This window comes from Xenopus laevis, chromosome 5L, assembly GCF_017654675.1.
Source record: "Xenopus laevis strain J_2021 chromosome 5L, Xenopus_laevis_v10.1, whole genome shotgun sequence".
Lineage (NCBI taxonomy): Eukaryota > Metazoa > Chordata > Amphibia > Anura > Pipidae > Xenopus > Xenopus laevis.
In genome coordinates this window covers 9,928,410-9,951,608 of record NC_054379.1, presented here as the reverse complement: position 1 = coordinate 9,951,608, position 23,199 = coordinate 9,928,410, and the positions used below count along the sequence as shown (strand labels likewise).

The 23,199-nt window shown below is 36.3% G+C and overlaps 1 protein-coding gene across 1 annotated transcript in view; it reads left to right on the top strand.

Annotated features, from left to right (window-relative positions):
* Window positions 1-15,116, top strand: part of pkdcc.2.L (protein kinase domain containing, cytoplasmic L homeolog) — a 42,546-nt gene extending 27,430 nt beyond the window's left edge. The window contains exons 4-7 of the mRNA XM_018262559.2: window positions 3,192-3,271; window positions 4,672-4,779; window positions 13,867-14,040; window positions 14,996-15,116. Of these exons, the coding sequence (XP_018118048.1) occupies window positions 3,192-3,271; window positions 4,672-4,779; window positions 13,867-14,040; window positions 14,996-15,081 (448 nt within the window). The 3' untranslated portion in view covers window positions 15,082-15,116. The remainder of the gene's footprint in view (window positions 1-3,191; window positions 3,272-4,671; window positions 4,780-13,866; window positions 14,041-14,995) is intronic.
* Window positions 15,117-23,199: the final 8,083 nt, after the last annotated feature.

The window sequence follows — 23,199 nt, the reverse complement described above, 5'->3', positions numbered from 1 at the left end:
ACTTTTTGGGGGGAAGTGATTATTCTGGGCTTCATATCAACTTTTCTGGAAAATGTTCTCAATTCTCATACAGTGAAACCTTATTTTTCCTTCCCCTGATTTTAAGTTTTCCGTCATTCTACAAATCTTTTTTTGTGGTTCTATCAATATATTATGCAAAAAGCATTTTCCCTGACATTTTCCCAGATTCGATACTGTTTTTTTCTGGTCCCCTGAAAAACATAAAAGGGGGGTTCTACTAGGTTTAACCACTGGTAAACAGACTCAAAGTCTTACTGAAACAAAAAATTCAAACTGTATTTTACCATTAATTTCTTCAAATTTCTCTTAAATTCTAGAAATCGCCATATAAAAATTTTGCAGTTTAATGTGACTTCTGTATTTTTGGGGTTTTGGGGGGCAGGTACATGACAACTGTAGGGAAGGGGATTGAGCTGGAAGATTTTAAGGAAAATTTCAAATGCATTTTTTTTTAAAAAACAAAATTGGAGTTTATTTACTATTTATTTGTTCTAATAAATCTGTTAAACCTGGAAATCAACATATAGGGGCAGATTTATCAAGGGTCGAATTGACCCATCGGATTAAAAAAATTCGTATATCGAATTCTAAGTTTTTTCAACAAATTTGGCAATCCTGCGGTCCAATAAAAATTGTTCCATCGAAAGATTAAATTGTTCAAATCAAACGATTTTAGCGATCGATCTAAGGATTTTCATTCGACCTCTATAGACTTAGAAAATGGTTGTAGATGGTCCCCATAGGCTAACATAGCACTTCGGCAGGTTTAATTTGGCGAAGTATTGAAGTCAAAGTTTTTTTAAAGAGACAGAACTTGGATTATCGAATGGTCGAATAGTCGAACTATTAGTACTTCGAATTAGCCCCATAATTTTAGGGGGGGGGCAGGTAAATGGCTGGTTATTTTTGATGTTGACTGTGATACAAAGGGATTTAAGCAGCAGATTTTAAAAATCACATTACTTATTTTTTAAATAGGTTTTATTTTTTATTCTAATAAATCTATTAAAACCTATAACTTACCATGTAATGGGGGGTATTAACTGGCTGCTTTTGATGGTGACTGTAGTACAAAGGGGATTTAGCTAAAAACATTTTAGGAAATTTTTACATGACTTTTTTTTAAATAGGTTTTATTTATTTTTTTCAAATAGATCTGTTAAAGCCTAGAAATCATTATATAACAATTTAGCAATTTAATGCTGAGTTCATTCTGATTGGCAGCGACTGGTTTTTTTTTTGTTTGTGGGGGCAGGTAAATGACTCCTTTTTCACGGTGACTGTGATACAAAAGGAATTTAGCTGGAATATTTTAGGAAAGTCTTACAGGGTTTATTGTTTTTAAATTAGGGTTTTATTTCTTATTTAAAACCTAGAAACCACCATCTTATAATTTAGAAATGTACTACCGACTTTCTGATTGGCAGCAGCTTTGACTGATTTTTTTGGGAGGGGGGCAGGTAAATAACTTTGGCTAGTTTTTATGGCGACTGCGAATATTTTTAAGAAAATAAGAGGGAGAGATGTTTTGCATTGAATTGTAGATTGCCAATTTAAACCAAAATGAAATATCCTTCCCCATTTCCAAAAAAAAATATATTTGAATTTATCTGGAGGTTGGCATTTTTGGGTGGCACATTAGTATCTAATTATAACAGGAAGAAAAGAAAATGTCAAAAGCCATGCAAATATACATAGGTAATAATATAAAAGGTTATAGATTGTTGTGTGTGCAGAACACTCATTTTCTTAATCTTTATGGATAAGAGCTGCCATGTTGCTTGCATTGGCTGAGACCTTCGAATTTATCTCAATATTTTCTGCTACAAACTCCGATCAAATCCGCTCGGGTTTGTTACACTTATTTATTATTACATTTTCCCAATGGGGAAAAAACAGATTTTCACGATTTTTTTTGGATTTCTCATCTGATTTTTTTGGATTTTTCATCTGAAAACTCCTATTTCTTATGCTTTTTGCCCGAAAACTCCGGGGTATTACATGAAACCCAGCGCACCTCAAAAAATCATTGGGACTTCTCCCATTGACTTATATACAACCTCGACATTGCATATAATTGCCGGATTTTCAGATTCTGACTTTTACATCCTCGAGGTTTAATAAATTCCAAAAAAATTGATGATCGTGATTTTTTTTAAAAGTCTGATTTTATAAAAAAAAAAAAAAAAAATCACACATTTTTCAAGGTTTAGTAAATAACCCTTCTAGACTTCAGAATAAGAGTCTGCAAGTTAGAAGTAAATGGGCCCTGATGAAAGGGATAAATAAACATACATTGAAATCACAGTGTGAAGGTCCCCATAGACGCAAAGATTTTTCTTTGCCGAACGAACTATTTTAACGAAGTCCGATCAATCCGTCAATTTATCTTGAAGTTAGTGGGATCCGAATGATCGTACATCTTACGATTTGTCAGAAAATTGATCGGCCAGGTTAGACACAGATTGGGACATGAACGGTAAGCGAGGAGAAGACAGGAATTTTTTAGCTCATACAGAAGTCCGTCTCACTAACGCAAGCAAAGATGCTTTAGTTGCCCTTTAATAAAGTGTCTTTGTAGACCAATATGCGACCGTACTTTTCTAGGTCCCAGATGAGCCCTACAGGAGTGTAAGGCCCCCCCGCCCCACTCAAGGAACCGGGAAACAGCAAGGGGAAGTGTTGAGTTTATTCAAGTGTCTAGATTGTATTTTACATGTAGTTATTTCTCTATTACTGTTTTATTTACTTATTATAATTTCCACGTTCTGTTCCAAAATGCTCCGGTGGAGAGGCCTGAAATACTTGTGGAACACACCCAAAATTATGAAGTTTCCCCCCACCGGTGATAAAAAAGCAATAAATTTTATCCAAGTACCAGACATCCTTACAAATAGCCGCAATCCACTAAGCTTCGCAGCAGGCTGCTGTGTTAATGGAGCATTTACAGGTGATTACAAGGCAGCCTTGTGTCTGAAAGCCCCCTCTCCCTCTGCCAGACGCATGGCTTGGGGTCACTTATGGATTTTCTGATTATGATATATGGTTATGTTTCCTGAATGCTATAACAACCTATTGCTTATTAATTCTGTTTGAATTAGTCTATTTACTTTTAAAGGCACTTGAAAAACGATCTTTCATATAGGCCTTTTCCCCCCCCTGTCTTGTAGGTTTTTTTTCACGTATCTTCTGCCACACAGCGCACCATCTTCTCTGCGGCCACTTCTGGATGCTATAGTCAATGCAACAGGTAATTATTTTACTCATCTCCAAGACTCCATTTATAAAAAAAATACAGAGGCCTCCTTTTAAGACACATAAATACTTACTTAAAACAGACCCACTATTTAAAAACAGGCAGTTGGGCTCATTTATTATTGTCTTGAAGGCAGGCTGGCAGATTGTGAGTCTTAGGGGCAAATTCATCAAGGGTCGAATATCGAGGGTTAATTAGAATAGTCGAACTATTTTTAGTTCGAATCCTTCGATTCAAAGTCATAGTCGAAGGTCGAAGTATCCCAAAAAACACTTCGAAATTCAAGTTTTTTTACTTCGAATCCTTCACTCCAGCTTGGTGAATGGGCCCCTAAGTATAAGCAAATTTTATTCCTTTATTCATTTTTCTCCACCTTCCTGTCTTTAAATGATGCTACTTCTGCTTTGTGATGACATCACTTCCAGTTCTATGGTTGGCAGCAAGTGTGAATAAGGCAATTGCTGATTGAATTAGGTGATGGTCTAAGTTGGTAAAAATGTGGGTCCAGGTAGTAGTGGTCTGTATAGCAGAGATTGGACCCATGCAGGACTCTTATCAGGAGCAATAGCTTCACTCAACTGCTTGTGCTGAACAAAAAATCCCAAATTGTAAATACCCTGGCACTCCCTAGTCTGCATATCAAGTAATGCTCAAACTAGAGGGCATTCCAGTGGAAACCCATGACCACTGGCCACTAGGGATGGGCAAATTATTTCGCCTTGTATCACTGAAAAAATGACGCCCATAGACTTGTATGACTTTGTGTGTCAAAATAAAAAGACATGCGTCAAAAAAATTTCGCTGCACGACAACATTTTTGTGACACCCATAGAGTTTAATGGGCATCGGCGACAAATTTTTGGCGAAATGAAACGGGTCAAATTCGCCAATCCCTACTGGCCACCACAACGCCACTCTAGTTGTAGCAAGGCCAAAGACGGAGCTATAGTCAGAGCAAGACACAGCTCTTTGCCTTCAAGGAGAAAAATGTAGGGGATGATTTTGTTACCACTTGGTAAAAAAAAGAAAAATTTTGTTAGATTTGCCTCTTTTTGGCTCCAGTGCAGATCTTGAAAAAATATTGTCATTAATACCCACACTGCACTGTGGATTAAAGATTTGCAAAGGTGTTAGAGTGCAAAGGCAGCACTAAGCACTAACACCCCATAGAACAGAATGGAAGTTCAGTAAAACACCTGAATTAATCTGCTTTGAGATGTTGTTCAACTCATGAAACACTTTCCAGAAGTTAGAACATTCTTTCTGACAGGCGTTTAGCATGTTCTGCCCATCAGGATTTACTCTTTCTTTATACCATGGCGTGACAGTATAACTGTTTGCAATATACACCCTATTTCCCCAGTGTATTTGCTAAACAAAAATGTATTTTTCAGGTGAATTGCGGTGGGGGGTCGACGAGGCTCTCGTCCAGCTTGAAAAAGTATTTCACCTCTATCGGAGTGGATTGTACCTGCCAAACGTTACAGATATTCCTACAGGGGGTAAGTGATGTTTTCTTCAATGATTTTCTTTATGTTCAGTGTTGAGTGACAAATGTCATCACAGAATGATTATGTGCAGCCGTGCAAATTAGTAGGACAAGTGCTTCTTTGTGGAGACCCCATGTCATTGGACTTTATATGACAGCAGTGTCCAACATGTGGTCGTTCACTTGTTGAACTACAGTTCTCCGAAAACTACAACAGCTTCAAACCAATGGAGCTACTATAGTCCAGAGAAAATGCTTAATACAAAGGAGCCTTTTCTTGTTACACAAACAGGGTTGTCAAACCTTGAATTTAAAAGGGAAGTAGACACTATTGTATGCAGCTAAAATAAAAAGAACTTGCTATGTCTGTTGTTTTAATTAAAAAAAAAATCTTATTTTTTTGCCATTATTATAAAGCAGTAAGTGAGGATTGTTAGCTTTCACTTACTTTCTCAGTGACCCCTTTTCAACTGGGTATGGTTTTAGTGGATCAGAGGCATGAACTAAATTGTCCTTAATATTCAGATGTTTCCGTACTATGGTTCGAGTTGTGTTTTCCATGAAATTTAGAGTTTTCGAGTTGTATTTTTTGGTCAAAACTTTTTGGGTTAAAAAAACCTCAAACTTTTTGAGTTTTTTTTAAAAAACTTAAATTTTTCAAGATTTATTAAACCCCGACCCTGGAAATAGCTATCTAAAACCTGCCGAGGTCATGTAGGAGTCAGTGGCAGAGGTCCTTTGAACCATTTGAACATGTTACCAGCCTGCATGATGATGATTTGAGCCATTCGAATTTTTCTCTGATTAATTTGAGTTTTCGGGACTCAACTCAAACTCACAGAATCGGGGTTTTCCCATTCGTGATTTTTCTTAAAGGGATACTGTCATGGGAAAAAATTTTTTTTTCAAAATGAATCAGTTAATAGTGCTGCTCCAGCAGAATTCTGCACTGAAATCCATTTCTCAAAAGAGCAAACAGATTTTTTTATATTCAATTTTGAAATCTGACACGAGGCTAGACATTTTGTCAATTTCCCAGCTGCCCCATGTCATGTGACTTGTGCCTGCACTTCAGGAGAGTAATGCTTTTTGGCAGGCTGCTGTTTCTCCTTCTCAATGTAACTGAAGGAGTCTCAGTGGGACATGGGTTTTTACGATTGAGTGTTGTTCTTAGATCTACCAGGCAGCTGTTATCTTGTGTTAGGGAGCTGTTATCTGGTTACCTTCCCATTGTTCTTTTGTTTGGCTGCTGGGGGGAAAAGGGAGGGGGTGATAATCACTCCAACTTGCAGTACAGCAGTAAAGAGTGATTGAAGTTTATCAGAGCACAAGTCACATGACATGGGGCAGCTGGGAAATTGACAAAATGTCTAGCCCCATGTCAGATTTCAAAATTGAATATAAAAAAATCTGTTTGCTCTTTTGAGAAATGGATTTCAGTGCAGAATTCTGCTGGAGCAGCACTATTAACTGATTCATTTTGAAAAAAATTTTTTTTCCCATGACAGTATCCCTTTAAATAAGATACCATTCGAGTTGCGATTTCATTCAAGCTCATTCAGGATATAAAAACTCTAACACTCGACCTTTGATTAATAGCCCCCTTAGTGTTGGTGATTTTTTGTAGCAGTTCAGTTCCAGTGGTGATATTAAAGATGAGTACATTTTAGAGGATCAGTTTGGAATGTGTGCAACTCATGAGGCTTGGGAGGTTTGTTCATTGGCAGAACAGGAAGCTCCCCTTGATTTCCTGTTTTACAAATGAATTCACTTCCTCTTCTGCAGAACAGGAAGTTCCTCTTATGTTCGTTACTCTCCTTGCCTGTAAAAACTGACACTTGATACCAGTGGATGAAATACATAATATGTACAATAGTGATGCAAACATGATGCCCATAGACTCCAATGGGTGAAAAAAATGTTGTTGCCCATAGACTTAATGCATTTCAGCGAATTCTCGCCTTTTTACAAATTTTCAGTGAAGCGAAATGGGTCAGAATCGCCCATCACTATATGTAACGAATGAAAGGGCAATATTTTTTCCATAAAAGGTGGCAACCCATTTGAAAGCTCCTCTTGCCTTCCTGTTATACAGCTTAATTCACTTCCTGTTGTTTAACACAGGAAGCTCTTCTTGGCTTCCTGCTGTACATTTTAAATCACTTCCTGTTGTGAACCAGGAAACTTATTGGCTTACTGTTGTACAACTTAATTCACTTCCAGGAAGCTCTTCTTGACCACAAACATGATACCACCAAGGAGTCATGCACTAATGGAAGTGCCTAAAACCACAGAAGGGCATTGATCATAAATTACAAGTTACCAGTGCAAAATAAGTCTGGTTCCTCCAAATCACTTGGGTTTCAAATATCTGAAATTCTGCACAAAAACTAATAAAATGTCAAAGAAAAGAAAATATTCACTCCCACAGAGGCAATATGTACTTAAGCTAGCTAGTATTTTTTATTTTAAGTAAACTTATTAATGTGGAACCTTGGGATAAATTAGCATGTTCCAATGATTAATATCCCATATCTAGCTCTGCTTGAAAGACTTAATAAACTGTTTGCAGTACCAATAAAGAACATATGGGACGGCTGCCTCGGAAAATGGCACCAACTGTTTTCGATAGGGAGAGAGAGGGGGAAAAAATCTCTTTGAACAACAGCAAGTGTGAAAAGTGATATTAACAATTACTATGGAAATCCAGTGAAACAGCACGTCAAGCCGAGCTCTCACATAAAACAGGCTTTAACAAGGTGAACCGGGATCAGGTTACAAAAAAATGTAGGGCTTAAGCTTTTAAAAATGTTTGAGTTGTAAAACATTTATAGTGCTTTAAATTATAATGTACTCTGACCTGTGTTTTAGCAACTCCAGGGCACTGTACAGAGAGAGCTGAAAAGCTGTTCATGTGTAGAACCAAATAACTAGAGGGATAAAAACTTGACGGCTAATGTGAATGGCAACCTTTGGTTTCCTTTTGTATTTTATACGATGCAGTGCTATGGGAGGGGGGATAAACATCTGCTAAGAGCAACGGCTGTTGGATAAGGAAGTCAGACTTAAGGCCCCACATCTTGTGAAATTCGGTGTATTTTTAAAGCTGTGTAATGATTTTACATGTACGTGTAGCCAAGTGTACAATTCTGTTGTAAAAAGAGGCGGTAGCTCCAAAAAAATTGCTAAAAATAAATTTGCATACTAATAATAATTTTAATAATAATAATAAATCAATGTTTTTTTATACTAGAATTTTTTTAGTACTTTAATTTGTCCCATTAACGTCATGGTTTATGCATGGTCTGAAGTCTATATAATTAGTGGGATAGAGTGGTATAAAATATAGGCACCTTTGGGTGGCCATACACAGGCCGATAGAGAGATTGACTTGTCAAAATTTATTGGCCAGTCCTTTAATTGGCCTGCCCAACTGATATCAGGCAGTTATGAAAAACGTTCCGATCAGTCAGTGTGTGGGTGGCCAAATAAGTTCATTTGTCAAGTCTCCTGGATAATGGGTTTCCACAAAATAGACCCATATCTGTACACCATTTATTATACACCATTCTGTAGACAGTTTGAAATATGCCCCAGATCTTTGGTCGTTCCCTAAACCCTAGCACATTGGGGTAATCTTTAGAAATGAACCTTGGGCAGGTTTCCAGTTGGTAGCTAATGTGGGTAATAGAATGCAGTTAGGTATGTTTGATATGACTAGTCATTAACGGTAATTAAAATGAGATTTAAATAAAATTCTAACAATTTCAAGCTATAAAAATCTGGTCACAAGGGTTTTTGATCTGTAGTCAAATGCTTACGTTAGTGGACACACTGAGCCTCAAACAAATGCAGTTTTACGGCATCAGTACCCGAAGTTCTGTACTGTTTTTTCTTATTTCGTGGGACTTCTCTGTATCAACTCCATTCCATTGTCCATTCCCAGTATCTGTGCTTTTGTGAAGGGTCCTGGTGAAGAAGAAATCAAGGGCTTTAGACATTGAGTTCCAAATGTAAATAAATTGGGCATGTAGTGGTAGGACTGGACCTTGTACACAACATTGATACTACTAGATGGTTGCAAGGTAGGGCTAAATATGCCAGTTAACAGCATGCTGTTCTCAAATGGTAAAAAATATACCAAGGCTGCTTTAAACTAAGGCAGACATGCTGATTTATTTTTTAGTCCCTCAACCTGCTGTAGAGGTGATTGATTATAACTGTGCTCTGCAGCTCTTCTTCCTACCTGCCATACTCTGAACTTGGATTTTAGAGATTTGTAAAAAAAAAAAATCCTGGCATCTAAAAGCTGGCAATTTTATATATTTGTTAGGCAAAATTTAAGCAATTTTTGAGGTTTTAACATTTTTTCAAGTTGGCAGATCCATTGAAAATGATGAGCGGAATATGAATTCCCTGCATTTGAGTTTTTTAAAATTTTTATTATATTGTTTATTTCATAAATATTTACATTTGGTGCATTTTTGAGTTAGTTCAAATAAAAAACTCTAAAATTCAGAAATTTGTATTTTGATAAATAAGCATCTAGATGTATGATTTTCAACTAGAACAAGAACTAGTTCAAGAAAGTAGACTGGCTCCTGGAGGCCTGAGTTTCTTTGCACTTCTGAATTGTACTGGAGGCAGGAGGTATACGGTAGATGCAATTGTTTTGGCCCCATATTTAGCTGTTCCTCTGTTAAATACTAAAACCTCAACCTGGTGATTATGGGAGTTATAGGTCTAGCAATTTAAGGGGCAGATTTATCAAGGGTCTTATTTCGAAGTGTAAAATACTTTGAAATTCGACCATCGAATTGAAATACTTTGACTTTCGAATATCGAAGTCGAAGTATTTTTCACCGAATTTGGCCATCGAGCGATCAAAGTAAAATCGTTCGATCAAGCAATTAAATCCTTCGAATCGAACGATTTTAGCGTACGATCGAACAATTTTACTTCGATGTGTGAAGACTTGGAAAATGGTTGTAGAAGGTCCCCATAGGCTAACATAGCTCTTCGACAGGTTTAATTTGGCGAAGTATTGAAGTCGAAGTTTTTTTAAAGAGCCAGTAATTCGATTATAGAATGGTAGAACATCCAAACGATTTTTACTTTACTTACTTATTTAATCGAAGTTGAAGTAAATTCGATGGTCGAAGTATCCAAACAATTACTTTGAATTTCGAATTTTTTTACTTTGAAAATTCCCTTGAATTCACTTCGAACCTTGATAAATCTGCCCCTAAGTGTAATTTGAGCTAAAGAAGAGCTAACTTAAGTATTTAGTACACATGATATTATTCCACATAATTCTGTTTAATTATACAGAAATTTGTCTTGCAGCCTTCTCATTTATTTATAAATCTATGATATTGTAAAAATCAATTGAGATGACCAGTATTTAAGCATCTACCCATTTCTGTAAATTTTCTGTGAATTTTAGAAGTAGCACAATGAAGGAAGCCTTAATATTAATTTATGATTAAAAAAAAGCAGTTTTCGTTTTAGCAATTTAAAGGCACTGCAAAGCTTTGCTCCCAATTTACAATTTTCCCAATTTACTCTTTCAAATGACTGTACCCCTGAATGTAGGTAAGATGATCCTGAAACCTTGGTTTGTAGCATATTGTTTTTCTTTCTCAGTTCTGTGCTTTCATTATGATGTATGTAAGTTCAAAATTTATGGCTGGCTTTCTTGTAATAGGCAAGTATTTATTTGTTTTAAACATCATTAGTCTGGAAATTGACCAGAACTTTGACCTTTTGATGATGTGATTTACTAGCGAAAGACTTCAAATTCCATTGACTTCATTTAAGTAAAGCTTCCTTTTTAGCAAGACAAACCACCAGTATTAACAGATAATGTAGGAGTTTGGTATTTTGCACAAAGGACGGAATAATGTGACATATTCAGTGTATATAGTTTTACAGGAAATACAGTGAGAGTGAAACAAAATAAAAACCCCAATATTTGCCTTTGTTTAGTATATTTACGAACATAGTAAACGTTTTCCAGCTAAGCTGTTAATTATTAGGATTGGGGGTGGAGATATCAGTGTGAAAATATTTATGGAAATTCTCTTTCTTTTAAACAAACCTTGTTAAATAAGCACAATAAAGGAAAATAATGTCAAAACATGGCTGGTTATAGAAAAACAAAAAAGTAAATGTATTTTAATATAATTATATAGGTATTTTTTTAATGTTTTGTTTTTATAGCTACAATACAATTCTAAAAAATATGTCTACTATGTGTAATCATATTTTTGATTTTGATAATATATTTAAGGCAATAAAATGCAAATCTACACTGAAAAACATTGGTTCTGTTAGCAATATCATCTCAAATCTCTTGGGGGAAACTTACAAGTTAAATATTATTCTAATGTGTATCAATTCCAATGATTTTTGCTTTGCTTGTAAAACAAAACAAATAAAGAAAATAAAATTGAGAGTCAGATGCAACAAGTGACTGCAAAAATAAGCAGCGGTCATTGAGCTAGTGTTGGAATAATAGTATGTTAAATTATTTAAAAAATAGGAAGAGAGATGCCCCTCAATTTGTAGAATAGAACGGCACTCCAAAAACTGCGGCCGAAAACAGACTACAGTATAAATAAACTGGTTTTCTAGAAACTCCAAGAAACATATCATGTCCATAACCAGCCTTATGCGTTTCATGCCCTTGTATGTTATACTGTTCATTGAAGTTTTTGGACTGTGCTGGACTATTTTAATTCATTATGGGGTTCCTCTACCCTTCGGTACAGGTTTGGGGTTTGACACCCAAACCCATCATTTCTACTGACGATTTTGTTTACTTCTAGCATATTTGGAGTTTGAAATGTTTGAATTTCAGTTTACTAGATTTATAATGTGCACATTAAACATGACTTCTGTTCCAGAGGACCCCTCTCCTGCCCTTTGTTTCAAATGAAAAATGATTAAGGGAGTGCACCATGATAATAAAGGGAAAACCTTTTTGGCCATGCTCCCTCCATTGTAATGGGATAATTAAACCAACAGGACTCATGTGGGAGGAGATAAGGAGCTTGTGGCCAACTTTCAGACACTGTTTTGTCAGGTCTAACTTGATCGAATTCTTAAAATAAACAAAATTGAAATAAATATCTGTACAATTTTGATATTTTCATTTGAGAATACCATGGGAAGAATTTTTTTTTTAAGCTTTCTATGAGTTCACAGAAAATACTACAAACTAATGAAGCTTGCTGGATTTAGATAGTACTCTTCTCAACCATAGCTGGAGTAATAATGTCATTTACATAAGCTGCTTGTAAGACGTAATTGTTCATTGAGGCCTAGCAGAATCGCTGCCATGCGGCTCCTCTCCTACGCAGAACATGGAATACAAATATGAGTATTTTCTTGAATTATTACATCCAAATGGTGCTTTTAGAAATGAGTTAGCTGTAATATCTAAAGGTAATTAATTTTGTGGTGGTTTAGCCATAAAGAAAGCTCAGTGATGGCCGAGAAATTTAGAGCAGCTGAGAACTGAGAACAAGAGTGTGGTTTATAGAGCCAAGAGAGACTGAACGGCAGCCAAAGTAGCCTAGTGATGTGTTAGTCAATGCAGAGGAGCAGAGTGAGAATAAGTGACATATTCCTTGTACTCATTTTAATTAGCTATTATGTGGGAAGGCTTATTAAGTGGTCTAATCAAACTGAGTAATCAGCCTATTCACTTTTTGTAAAATGCATTGCCAAGCTTTGTGGTATTCCAGGGATTAAATGCACAATTCAAAGTAAGCTCTCTTTTTTTTTATTTATCTAAGAGATCAAAAATACCTGATTATTCTAGTTTGTTCATTAGCTCGTCTTTTATCAAATGTTGTAGTGAAAGTACTTATCGTGTAATGAAAAACAAATTGCAGTACGGTTTGCCGGAGATCTATTTTAGAAGGTGTTAAGATATCTGTTGCAAATGTCATCACTCCTACTAATTCATAGCATGTAGTAATATATTATGCATGTCTCTGGAATGATTAGCGAGAGCAATAGTACGTAGTACCCAGCTGAAAATAGCTACTAAAATCAGGTCATTGGTTTCATTCTCCAAAAATGGATCATGTATTTTGTTTTATCATCATTAGTGGGAAGGCCAGGTTTTACTAAAGATCCATAAGAATTTCCAGCAGTTTGATAGTTTCCCATGTGCCAATGTCTTTGTGAAGGTCAGGAATATTTCCCTGGTTGTCAAGAGAGAGTTAACAAATTAACACATTTATCAAAGCAAAAACTCCCATGAATTCGAAATTCGACCAATTGAAATTTTTCAAAAAAAAAAAAAATCAAAATTTTCAAATTCGGATGAATGGGATCGACCCACAAACTTGAATCGAATTCAATTCGAATCGAGTTTTTCTCCAAAAAAAACTAGATTTTCAGGATGTCTCCAAACAACTTCAAATTGATTCCAGGACGTCCCCCATGGGCTAAAACAGCAATTCGGGCAGGTTTAAGGTGACGAATAGTCAAATTCTAATTCTTAAAGGGCCAGTACTTGAATCTAATTTTAACTATTCCCTAGTCAAATTACAGTAAAATAAACTCAAAAATTCTAAATTTTTCATTCAAATTTAGAATTTTAACTTCAACCCTTGTTAAATCTATCCATATGTGTCAGTTTGTCCAAATGAGTTTGAGAACTGAAACATATTCATTATCAGTGGGGCGTTGGTACTCAGAGCCACTCTGCAGCACCACTGAGCACTAACACTTATCTGAATCATTAATCTCCAATGCAAATTGTATCTGGAAATTAATGAATTAGATAATTATTTTCCGCACTGTTTAAAATAATTTGTTAGATCTAAAACTGTTTTTATCATTTCGAAATAACGGTGGTTGATAAATAATGAATAGTTGTTTTACAAGAAAAACCATGATAGTTTCAAAAACATTTGTATCTGTCTTTTAATATTATAATGAAAACATTCCAAATAAAATGTCATTATTCTTATTTTTTGTTATAATTAAGATTTAGAAGACATAGTTTGTTTTAATAAATCCATCTGTCCAGTCTGCACTTAGTTTATTGAAAAAGCAACCACCATTTTCATTATTGTTTCAGAATACAAAGAAGTGGCCCATGCTGTCGTTGCAGAAGAGGATTATAGATGTTGGCCGTCCTATCACCACAGTGGATGTCTACTCTCAGTTTTTGATTTAAATGAAGCCAAAGATGTGTGCAGGAGCCATTCACAATGTCAGACGTTTGTCTGGACGAATCAGACAACTTGGACAGGTAATTATGACCTGACCGATTTAATGCATTCATTATCATTTAAAAAAAGTTTGGGGGTTTTCCTCACTGATAGATATGCAGATGGAAATATGATAGAAGATCCCTTATGTTAGCAAATGGTTGTTGTATTATATATTATATAATATCCTTATATTTTACAATGGGTGGGTACATTATTCCCTGTATATGTATATATGCCTTTCACTGATAAGATGAAGAAGTCTTTCTAGCCTTAGGGTAACAACACAGGCAAAGATCCGGGGAGATGTAGTCGCCCGGCAATAAATCACCTCTTGTTCGGGACAACTAATCTCCTGAACTGCCTCCCGCCGGCTAGAATGTAAATTGCCAGCGGGATGGCACTTGGCTTGCTTCATTTTCCGAAGTTTCGTTGTGAGGCAACTCCGGGCGACTTTGGAAAACAAAGCACTCCGAGTGCCATCCCACTGGCGATTTACATTCTAGCTGTCAGGAGGCAGTTCAGGAAGATAAAGGTGGGCATAGACTCAAAGATCCGCTCATTTGGCGACATCGCCAAACAAGCGGATCTTTACCCGATATGCCACTAACAGCATGGCTATATCGGGGGTAATCCGAACGTTCGGCCGTATGGCCGAACGATCTAATTACGATGCGCCAAGGGGCTCCGACGGGTCGGTCGGCTAAAAATCAAACATTCCCGATCGATATTGTGGTCGATATCGATCGGGAGGACCCGTCGGAAGCCCCTATACATGGGCAGATAAGCTGTCAAATCGGTCCAAACGTCCGATATCGGCAGCTTTATCTGCCCGTGTATGGCCACCATTAGTCGCCCAAAGAAGAGGAGATTTGTCGCTGGGCAACTAATCTCACCGAATCTGAGCGTGTGTCTCTGCCCTTAAACAAGAGGACCTGGTACTTAGATATGTTAAGTCAATATATATCATTCAATTACCGTTCATGTGTTTTCTAGGTCGACAGCTTGTCTTCTTCAAGACTGGTTCACGAACACTTGTTTCAGATCCTGACAAGACAACGTACCTGAAAGTGACGGGCTGAAGCATACCAAGGCGCGGTGTTGCTTTATTTGGTGGGAAAAAAATGCACTAATCTTCATTCTAATTTTTAGAGTGCTTTAATTCGTAAAAATTTACCTGAATTGCCAGGATGAATGTGCAATAATTGAGGACATTGTAAAAATGCTTAAATGAAAATGTGATACACTGTTGGAAATAAGTACAAGAGACTGTGTTTGAAAGAATCCAGAGAATTTCTGCCTTGAGGGTGAAGCAAGAATAAGAGCCTGAAGCTCATAAAAAATGTCATCCTTTACAATCAAACTTATTACCTAATGTTGATGCAATCTAATGTTTTTCTTCTTCCATGATTTGGAAAGCAGTCGGCATTGATTTGACATAACTATTTACTGTAGGTTCAGTTCTATGTGCCATGTACCAATGGTATTTAAAACAAGTTGCTCTTTTCTGAAATTTTCTTGACCTCAGAGAATCCCCCTCTACAGATTTGCTTTTCAAAGTTTTCAGACTTGGTGGGTTCAAGCCCCTATTTAAGTCATGTGATCACATCCGCCTAATGCATTCCAGGGGCTCAGATATATGAAATAATGGCCATAACACTTACATAGTTTGTTCCTCAAAATTCATTTTCATTAAATTCAATAAGCAGTGTGGCCTGAAAAATAAAAATACCTGGAACATACCAATTGACTTCAGTGAAAGATGAAGCCTAAAAGCCATACTCAACAGCCACTTCTGCTTAAGGCTCATGGCCTAACGTCATTGGTCACTGGTTAAACTTATGCATAATACGTCAGTTTCAGCATTTGTGTGCTATAAACCAAAGGATATTCAATTTATTCAGGTTACTTTGACCTCCAAATTCTATTTTGTGAAATACATAGAAAGCTGAGAAAATAAATATACTGGGGAACCCACTGATATTAATTGTCCATGATATGATGACTTCTCTGCATATCAGGTTGAACTGAAGCATAGCCACAAGCCAGTCCAAATTGTTATATGTGGCCCAGAGAATGCGGATCTGCTAATCCTATTTATTGACCTCTCTACTATTTCACATATCAGTTATTAGAAGAAAGCGAGGCCTATTTATCAAAATTCAGATTTGTGTAATTTTTAAAAAATTTTGCTTTGAATTAACTCAGATCAGACACTAAGGGACAGATTCATCAAAGGTTGAAGTGAATTTTTGAATTCAAAAAAATTTAAATTTCGAGATATTTTTTGTGTACTTTGACTAGGAATAGTCCAAATTCGATTTCAATTTGAAAAAATTTCAAAAATTCAAATATCGAAATCATGTACTGTTTCTTTAAAAATTCAACTTTGACCATTCGCCACCTAAAACCTGCCGAATTGCTGTTTTAGCCTATTGACCTATTTGGAGTCAATTGGTGGACTTTGAAAAATCTAAGTTTTTTTTGGGGAAAAACTTTGATTCACATTCGATCGAATGCGCTATTACTTTGATTCGTACGATTCTAATTCGGCTGAATTTCTGACCTATACGATTGAAAACGGGCCTATTCGGGCAAAAAAAGCTTCCTCTAAATTTCGATTGGTCTTTTGAATTCGAATTTCAAAGTTTTTCAAATTCGACCCTTGATAAATATGCCCCTAATAATTACCTTATTTATTAAAAATCCAAATAGAAAAACAACCCCCAAATGAATACATTGATGGCAAAATCATGATTACCTCAAATTTACTCATCATCTTAATGAGTTAAAAACTCAAATTGAACAAAAAGTTTATATTTTGGACAGTTCCCAATGACTTCTAGATGACCTCGCAAGCTTTTAGATACCAAAGTTTTTACATTTGAGTTTTTCAAGTTTGAAAAACAATACAAATGTTGATAAATAAGCCCTCTAGCGTCACTGGAAGCTTTTTCCCACCCTAGTAAAGTAAAGGGATTATGAATTTCCATGGCAAAAGCAAACAAATATATGGTATAATAGTACAACTGAGTAGCCAGGAACTACTTGTGTTCAAGCATTTGCTGTGTGATGATATTTAATAGGTACATGCAGTATCTGTATTATTTGCTTTCAGTGAAAGCTGCAACTGAAAATTGCCATATCGATTTGCAATTTGTACAGATAATTTTTTTGTACTTTGTATTTTTTGTGTTAAAATATGTTTATTTTTCTAAAAAAAATAAATTTGTTCAAAATCTGTTGCTTGCATGTTTTTTTAATGTTTGTTTTTTGTCTAAGTAATGTTAAGTGATTGAGCGTAATCATGTTCACTTAAAGGCAATGGGCTGATTTTAGGTAATTTTGAGTGCTGTGGTTGTAAGTAAATAAAGCCTCATCCATAGACGTTAAGTAGCTATTTAAATATGTAGGGCACCAAATCACCCAAGTGCCATAGCTCATTGTTTAAGAAGATTCCCCAAGGGGCACATGGTGGTTGAATATTATCAATCTCAAGATGACGCAGGTATCAAGTATATATCACCCTTTTAATCCGTGTGTATCAAGTTCAATACTAGGGCCATCTATATAGTTAATGAAAGCAATAGCCCATAAAACTATAGTTTATAGAACTATTTTAAGCAGAAGTGTACTATGGACAGTATTCTGTGCTTTCTTAATCTGGCTACACCCATTTTGTATTTTGCACAAATTAAAAATGTAGGCCCACTGGTCATACGGGTTATTTGCACAAGAAAATTGCACTAATTTGTTTATAAAACATTTTGCAGCAAGGAAGTGAGATGTATAGCTGTTTCCATCAGTCGCCCCTTTGAGATTCTGCCTTTGGTCGGGGTTCCCCTTTAACAAACTTTCTAAAAAGAATTTGGCAAATTATTATGTTACAGGTGGATGGGTTAGGGTTTGCCTCTACCTTCATTGGGATACTATACACTGGTTCCAGAACTAGGACAAGGGGTCCAACTCCCAGCAACTCCCGGTTGACACAATATAATTAGACTCTTTATCTTCAGGTGGGGCCTCACTTATGGTATAGAGCAAGGTATTGCCACTCTGGTATTAGCATACAGCAATCATTCTTGATCAAATACATTTGGGCACCAGTGTACCAATCCCCATTGAAGGTAAATGTCACAGCTGGTCTCACTCTCCCTGGATCTCTCTATCCCTGAGCCTATCCACTTGAGTCCCTAACCTTGCGGCCTTGTCACCGCATGTGCTGACCCTTCATTAAACTCCTCTTTGGAGCCTTAGCTGCTCACTAGCTTTCCTGAACCTATCTGTCACATATATTACAGTTTCTGACCTGATACATTCTTGCTTCGATACTGACGTCTAACTCTACCCCAGGCCCTAACTGCAACACACCACCTCCTCCAGCGAGTGGATGCACCAGAAAGACGCAGAACACAGAATCCATTTTTATAACCTATGGGGAACTACTCCCATCTGGAAAAAAGGACCCAGCCTAGTTGGCCAACTAAATCCCTGGGGCTTAGAAAAACCTTACACTCCTACAATTATATTTTATCTGTGAAATCAAACTGTGTTTTCCCAGCCTAGCCAGAGTGCTTTTAGAGTTGAGTTGTATCTCTGAAAAATGTATAGTTGAGTAACTAGAGGGTGGGGGAGAATGGATACTATCCCTTTGTAACTCTTATCCACTCTTATATTGTAGAAGGTTCCTTCATCATCACTTGCAAAAAAACTGATCCATTTCTGAGTTACCTCTAACATGAATTAATGGTATTATGGACAGCATTTAATATGGCAGAGAAATCTAATACTTGCCTATTTTCCTTCCTTTCAAAAAAAAGAAAATATTGCTCACAACACATGATTAGAGAATGTGTATATTTGATATCAAATAATATACTTTAGGTATATTTGCACACAATTTGCACCCATGAAAGTTCTATGCAATCATGCAGAGACTTTGCAATTCATTCTGAAATAATGACTTTAAAACATAGTGATACGGTAACTAACATAACTTTTAGATGCTCCATATCAGTTTCCTATGAGTACCATCAAATGCAATCTATGGCCTCATTATACGAAACTTTATAGATATACTGTAGATCTTTTACATCCAAAGAGTATATCATACTCTGTATGTAACATCTTCAGCCACATTTTGCTACTACCTTTTTAAATAAAATTCTAGATGTACTACTATAAGCTGTAAAATGAAACAATATAAATCTCTAATGGTTGCAATAGAAACAGTTCTGTATATGACTTGGAGAACTGGAGGACCTAATCCAGTGATCCCCAACCAGTGTCTGATAAGCAACACGTTACTCACCAACCCCTTGGATGTTGCTCCCAATGGCCTCAAAGCAGATGCTTATTTTTCAATTCCTGACTTGGAGGCAATTTTTGGTTGTATAAAACCAGGTGTTCTGCCCAGGAACTCAATGTTTTACATCTGAATGTGACTCATGGCTAAAAAAGGTTGAGGACCCCCGATCTAATACATTCTTATTTATTCTGGGGGTAATACAAAGGGATTCTTGGATAACTAGACACCATAAAAGAATAATCATCGGTAATTACACCTTGCAGCAAATAGCTTTCAAAAAAGTAGAAGAGATGTTTTAATGCATAAAGGTGGAATAATAAGGGCAATATCTGCAAAGCGTTGTTCTGCTCTCCCCATGTTTGCTTGGGTTTCAGTTGGGTACACTGGTTTCCTCCAACGTTACAAAAATATATAGGCAGGTTAATTGGTTCCTGCCAAAAATGAACCCTAGGGGCAGATTTATCAAGGGTCGAATTTCGAAGTGTAAAATACTTCGAAATTCGACCATCGAATTAAAATTCTTCGAATATCGAAGTCGAAATATTTTTCACCGAATTTGGCCATCAAACGATCAAAGTAAAATCGTACACTAAAATCTTTCGATGTGTAAAGACTTAGAAAATGGTTGTAGAAGGTCCCCATAGGCTAACATAGCACTTGGCAGGTTTTCAAAGTTTTTTTAAAGAGACAGTACTTCGATTATCGAATGGTCGAATATTCAAACTATTTTTACTTGGAATTGAATTCGAAGTAAATTCGAAGTCGTAGTATCCTATTCGATGGTCCAAGTATCCAAGAAATTACTTTGAATTTCAAATTTTTTTTCTTTGAAAATTCCCTCGAATTCACTTTGAATTCACAGATTTTAAGCTCTCCAATGAGATGTCATTGCGTGTCACTTTGGTACATGCCATATTAAATCTTGGGTATTATAAGCAATAGTGTATTTTTAACTATAAGGGTATTCATCCAAGCTTTAAAACTTCAAGGGGGTTATGTAATAAATGGCACTAAATTTGCCCAGGACCAGTAAACCATAGAAACCAATAAGCAATTAAAAATCATGTGTTTAAAATCAAGCATCTTATTGGTTGCTATAGGTTACTGTTACTGGGCAAATATTGTGCCTTTAATTACATATGTGGGTAAGAGTGCTGCCGCTATCAACCACTCCGGCTGGTTACTTCAAGAGTATAAAGGTTTCTGGTCTGTGACCCTATGTCCTTTTATGGACCTGCAACTAGTCAGTGTCCTCTATTTTCCAGTATTTCTTATAAACAGTATATTTAGTCCCTATCTAGGGTTTTTGCACCAGAATTTTTCCATCTCCAGTCTTCTCACCCATGACTATAAAGCACACACTCGCACAGCGCTAGTAATTGTTTCTTCCCCATCTGTTCCTTATTTTTAGGATTTTCCAAATAAACTCTTTCCTTGAATGATGTTGAAAAATCAAAGAATCGTCTGAAGGTTTTTTTTCACATTTGTTGAGAAACCGTGCTGTTGGCAGTTAGTTGCAGAAGGACTGCAGAAAGGTTGTTACAGAATTTAAGAGTGATGAATTACATGCTCGATTTTGGTTCTTTTTTTTTTTGTAACGTTTCAAGCTGACTTAAACCTCCCTTGGATCCACACAAGGAGAGCTTTGAGGCCAAAGAATGAAAGAAGACACCAGATATTATTTGAATAGAAGACCCAAGAGATCAAACAAGAATAAATTAGAATCGGTGACCAGAATATTCATTCTTTAAAAGCCAACAGGCTCCTGAAAGAATAACTGTAGAATAATAAGAAAAACGCATAGTAAAATGAATCCACTAAATGAATCTTTAACAGTGTGATGATATAGCCAGTAGTTGATAAAGTCAACACTTATAAAAAGGAAGTCTTAAAGCAGGGATGAGCAAACTCATGTCCTCCAGATGTTAAACTTGTAATATCTGATGAATCTCACTAAATTACTGTAGGTGAGAAATATGATCCAGGTGTAGTCACCCAAAATAAATCACCAAATGGTTACATTCAAACAGCATGTTATGTTATTAGAAACATTGCTCATGTTATTGCATTACTTAATTTGTCTTAAATGTTCCTCTGTATGAGTCAGTGTCTCATCCAATACAGTTTTCAGTGCTTTTGAAAAATGTAATACATTTGAAATAAAAAAAAGCCAATTTTAAAAGTATAGAAAGATTACGGTATTGAAGGTCAATATTTCAACTCAGAAAAGGAGAAGGAATAAGGATTGGTGGTAGGATCATTAACATCATATTATGTAAATACCATTGCTGGAATTGATATGGAGATGATACATTTGCTGACTGAGGTGCAGTGAGCCAAGTGCAATTATGAGCGCAATTGCATGCTTTTTTCCTACCATATTTTGGCATCATTATGTATGCAAATGGGCGATTCTTTTGATGCAATTGACATTTTTTTAAGGTTTGTCTGGTGTCAAAGAGCACATTTTGTTGTAAGTAACTTTAATTAATTGCACACCTCCCAACTGTCCCATTTTCGGCAGGACAGTCCCACTTTTGAAAGCTCAACCTGCAGTCCCGCGTTTGTACTGAAAAGTCCAGACTTTCTCTGCACTAAACAGCCAGAAAAAGAAACAAAGTTTCTAACTTAAAGGGGACCTGTCACCCAAAAAAAAAGCACAAGTCACATGACTGGGGGCAGCTGGGAAATGGAAAAATGTCTAGCCCCATGTCAGATTTCAAAATTGAATATAAAAAAATCTGTTTGCTCTTTTGAAAAATGGATTTCAGTGCAGAATTCTGCTGGAGCAGCACTATTAACTAATGTGTTTTGAAAAAAACATGTTTTCTGATGACAGGATCCCTTTAAGTCTGGGAATTCATAATTATAACAAGCAGGCAGGAGCCATTTTGTGGACACTGTTATTAAGACAAGTCTTGTATCATCTCAGAATCTTGTTTGTGCTCCAGAATGGGGGACCTGATGTCCATCCCCATGTCCTGGCTACACAATTAAATGGTGAAGAGAACGGGGGAATGTGGGGAGAGCAGTGACATGTAGGAAGTGCTGAATGGAAAGTGAAAGTAATTGCCTAAGGCATGGAGGAGGGGCAGACAATATTTGATTGACAGCTGAGATTTTTTAAATGAGTTTCATCACCTATGAACGCTTTAATAAAAAAATGAATTTGGATTTTTGTTTAATGTTTAATTTGAAAACAACTTTTATTAGACAGCTTTTTATGTCTGGGTGACAGGTCCCCTTTCATTGGCTTTTGGCAAAGAGCCTAGAACAGCCACCAGATGCAAATAAGATACTTTTGTAACAATTTTGAGATAAGCAAATAAGCAATTGTAACAATTTTGATAAGGAGGTCCCTTGGGAAAAGCTTACAGCTTAAAGGGCAATTCACCTTCATTAGCAAAACTGTAATAATAGAAAAAAAACACAGAAATGTGTTCAAACTTTCATAACCTGCTGAATTTTGTAAAATGAACATTGTAATTAGGGGGTGTGCCCACAAAAATGGGCGTAGTCAAAAAATTGCTGTGCTACTCGAGGCAAATGTTTTATTTGCATAATGTTTAGAGTTATGCAATTGTTTTTAGGTGCAGCTGGAAAAAGCAGCCCTGATATTTTGTAAAAAGCTAGTTATGCAGTTCAGTGTAAAAATAAAAACCGGGTAAATAGATGCTATGTATAAAGGCTAAAGTGACTGGATGTGTAACATAATAGCCAGAACACTACTTGCTGCTTTTCAGCTCTCTAACTCTGATTTAGTCAGTGACTATAAGGGGGGCCACATGGGACATAACTGTTTGTGAGTTTGAAATTGATCCTCAGCATTCAGCTCAGATTCAAAAGCAACAGTTATGACCCATGTGGCCCCCCCATCCAGTCACTGATTGGT